Genomic DNA, 3,300 nt, shown 5'->3' on the forward strand with positions numbered 1-3,300 from the left:
GGAGCCGCAAAGTTTCCTTCGTCATCGGCAGACACAAAGTTCGCATGTGAGTGCATAAGATGTGTTGAAGATATTCGTCCAAAAAAGTCATTCCTAAAGTATATTAATGCCCTTTTCTGCATCCCTATTATACATTTGAATAGAAAAAAACTAATAATGCCCAGTGTTTATTATATACAAGACATCTTATAGGAAGAAATAAGTCGAATGGTAGTGTTATTGTAATTTTGTCTATTCTGCCAGGGGTCCGGTGAATGAAGATGTGTTTTCAGCTCCGGCCACAGCTGAGGGCAAATCTGTAGTTCCCATCAGTCCTGCAGTATGCTGGTCAGCCGTTTGACCACTCCATCCGCTTCTGCGCTCGTAACGGAGAGTACATCACCATAGACACCAGCTGGTCCAGCTTTGTCAATCCCTGGAGCCGCAAAGTTTCCTTCGTCATCGGCAGACACAAAGTTCGCATGTGAGTGCATAAGATGTATTGAAGATATTCGTCTAAAAAAGTCATTGCTAAAGTATATTAATGCCCTTTTCTGCATCCCTATTATACATTTGAATAGAAAAAAACTAATAATACCCAATGTTTATTATATACAAGACATCTTATAGGAAGAAATAAGTCGAATGGTAGTGTTATTGTAATTTTGTCTATTCTACCAGGGGTCCGGTGAATGAAGATGTGTTTTCAGCTCCGGCCACAGCTGAGGGCAAATCTGTAGACTCTGACATCCAGGAAATCACTGAGCAAATTCACAGACTCCTGCTGCAGGTGCGGAAACTCATTCACAGTGGAAAGAAAATGATTAATGGACCTGAAATGTGCATGAAAAGGCTTTTAACATCCCACCACACGATTCATTGTTTCATTGAAGAGACTGTGTAACAGAGAGACTGTAGTTTAGTGCATGATGCCAAACTTTTTTCTCCGTAACCATTTACAAAGTTGGCTGGCTAAAACGCCTAGTGTTTTAAATTCTCTTGGTGTTGGTGTGAATTCCAGACTTTAGAGAGAGAAAATAAAAAAAGTCACTGTTTTTGTGTGATGTAGCCGGTGCACAACAACGGTTCGAGCGGCTATGGGAGTCTGGGAAGTAATGACCACCTCCTGAGTGTGGCGTCGTCCAGTGAAAGTAACGGCAACGGTACACGCCAGAGACAAGAGGAAGAGGACAGCAGGAGAGCCAAGCCGGTGAGTCACATGATAAATTCTAGTTCAGGGTTTTTCTGTGGAGCTATTTTTGCAAATCAAAAATGGCTCCTTTTTTTTATTCATGCATTGACAACTCAAGGAGGCAATGGTGGATTCATTTGTCTTTGTATGTGTGTGTGATGTCTCAGAGGAGCTTTCAGGAGATCTGCAAAGGAGTCCACATGCAGAAAAACCAGGAGCAGCAGTCCAAGAAGAGCCCTACTAGTATGTACCAATATCCTTCGCCGTCTGTGCACCCTCATCTGTCATCAGAGTCTGTGAAATCTGTGTCTGAAGGCTAGTGCTCCTATTATGGAGAGAGATTATACTAACAAATATTACAAATGTGATTTAAATTGTGATTTTAAAACATTTAACATCTGTGGCTGCCACTTATAGGATAAAAAAGACTGTAAAATAATCACATTTTCAGTATTTTTTATTAATTTTAAGAATAGGATAGAATAGAAGTTCTACCATTTATCAGATTTTTTTTTAAGAAATAAATTATTTATACTGAAAAGGTTGAGCAGAATATATAAATGAGAGAGAGAGTTATTATTAAAAAATAAAAAAACTACAGTAATAAATAATATTTACAAGAAATGTTTATTGAGCACCAAATATACATATTAGAAAGATTTTTATTTTTTTTTTTCATATTACAATCCCAAAATATTTTGGTATTTAATATTTTTTTATATGTAGTATATTTAGAATATAAATTACTTTAAATTCCAGCTGGTAATAATCAAACTAGGCAACTAAAAGCAAAATTGTCTGAAAAGCAAATTTTCTCTGCAGAGTTTCAACAGAAAACTCCAGTGGTACGACCCAAAGATTCTGCGTATCCCGTGAACTGGAGAGGGTCTCCTGAAGAGCAGCATGCTGCGGTGCAAGAGGAGCTGGCCTTTAAAGACCAGACCGTCTACTCCTATCAGCAGATTAGCTGCCTGGACAGCGTAATCAGGTACAAAGACACAAAGTCACGTCATGACTCACGGTAAAAACTGATGGTGCATGGACGGAGACTGTCTCGACTCATTTAGCCACATTTAATGCACTTATTGATCCTATGATGCAAAGAGAGCATGAGAAACTGATCTAAGCGTGCCATGAAGAAGAATGAACTTGTTTTTGCGAATGGGCAGAGGACATTAGGTGGCACAGGATGTGAAGTCAGCAGCACTATCATTTTGCATTCTTAGCCTAGAGCCTAAAACAATGGAGAATGGCGCAAAATATGTCCTGCTCAGTTTTAATGCAGTAGACTAAGTGTTTTTTATCTAATATTTAATGCAAGCATACTGAGATTTTTATTGATGATATTTTAAATGAGGCATTTCAGAGCGATAAATAGAATTTTAACATGTGTTAAACCACATGATGATAAGAACGTCATGGTGCAAAAAAATGTAATAAAGATGACCTTTTTTCCTCTCTCCATCAGGTATTTGGAGAGCTGTAACGTTCCCATTACAGTGAAGAGAAAGTGCCAATCTTCCTCAAACACGACATCCTCAAACTCGGATGAAGACAAACAGAGAGGTGCTGAGAGCTCCATGCAAGTGTCTGAAGGTACTGGAAAAAAAAAAAACCTACTCTCCAAATGTATTTTTCAAATGAAAAAAATTCTATTCACTTCTTCCAGAGAGAAATCAGACATAACCAAGTCTGCAAAGCATGAAAACGACTATACAATGTTGTTTTTGCTTATCAGGCCATTTTGGTTGTTAATCCTTGTAATTACATCAGTTCTGAACCCTCCTGTTTCTTCTGCATTGTCTCTGTGTTCAGAGGCCGGCCATCTAAAGGATCAACCGGGTCTGTCATCATTAGATGTGTCCAAGAAGCCTCCAGGCTCTGGTGTAGTGAGCCAGTCTCTGACTCCGCTCGCGCTGCCCAGCAAACCGGAAAGCGTGGTGTCCATCACCAGCCAGTGCAGCTACAGCAGCACCATTGTACACGTAGGAGACAAGAAAGGTAAAATGATTTATTCCGTATATCCGTATATGTGTATGTCTGTCAGTCTGTCTGTCTTTCTTTCCTGTCTATCTGTTCTTATAAATAACATTTCCATTAAAAAACCTAGTGAGCTGCCGTGATGTATG

The 3,300-nt window shown here is 39.1% G+C and overlaps 1 protein-coding gene across 1 annotated transcript in view; it reads left to right on the forward strand.

Moving 5' to 3' along the window:
• The window catches only part of LOC122327352 (period circadian protein homolog 2-like), a 10,283-nt gene that overhangs the window by 5,617 nt on the left and 1,366 nt on the right, over nt 1–3,300 (forward strand). The window contains exons 10-16 of the mRNA XM_043222658.1: nt 313–463; nt 661–769; nt 1,049–1,189; nt 1,339–1,414; nt 1,994–2,159; nt 2,640–2,767; nt 2,987–3,172. Of these exons, the coding sequence (XP_043078593.1) occupies nt 313–463; nt 661–769; nt 1,049–1,189; nt 1,339–1,414; nt 1,994–2,159; nt 2,640–2,767; nt 2,987–3,172 (957 nt within the window). The remainder of the gene's footprint in view (nt 1–312; nt 464–660; nt 770–1,048; nt 1,190–1,338; nt 1,415–1,993; nt 2,160–2,639; nt 2,768–2,986; nt 3,173–3,300) is intronic.

The sequence above is a fragment of the Puntigrus tetrazona genome, chromosome 2 (assembly GCF_018831695.1).
Source record: "Puntigrus tetrazona isolate hp1 chromosome 2, ASM1883169v1, whole genome shotgun sequence".
In the NCBI taxonomy this organism is placed as follows: Eukaryota; Metazoa; Chordata; class Actinopteri; order Cypriniformes; family Cyprinidae; genus Puntigrus; species Puntigrus tetrazona.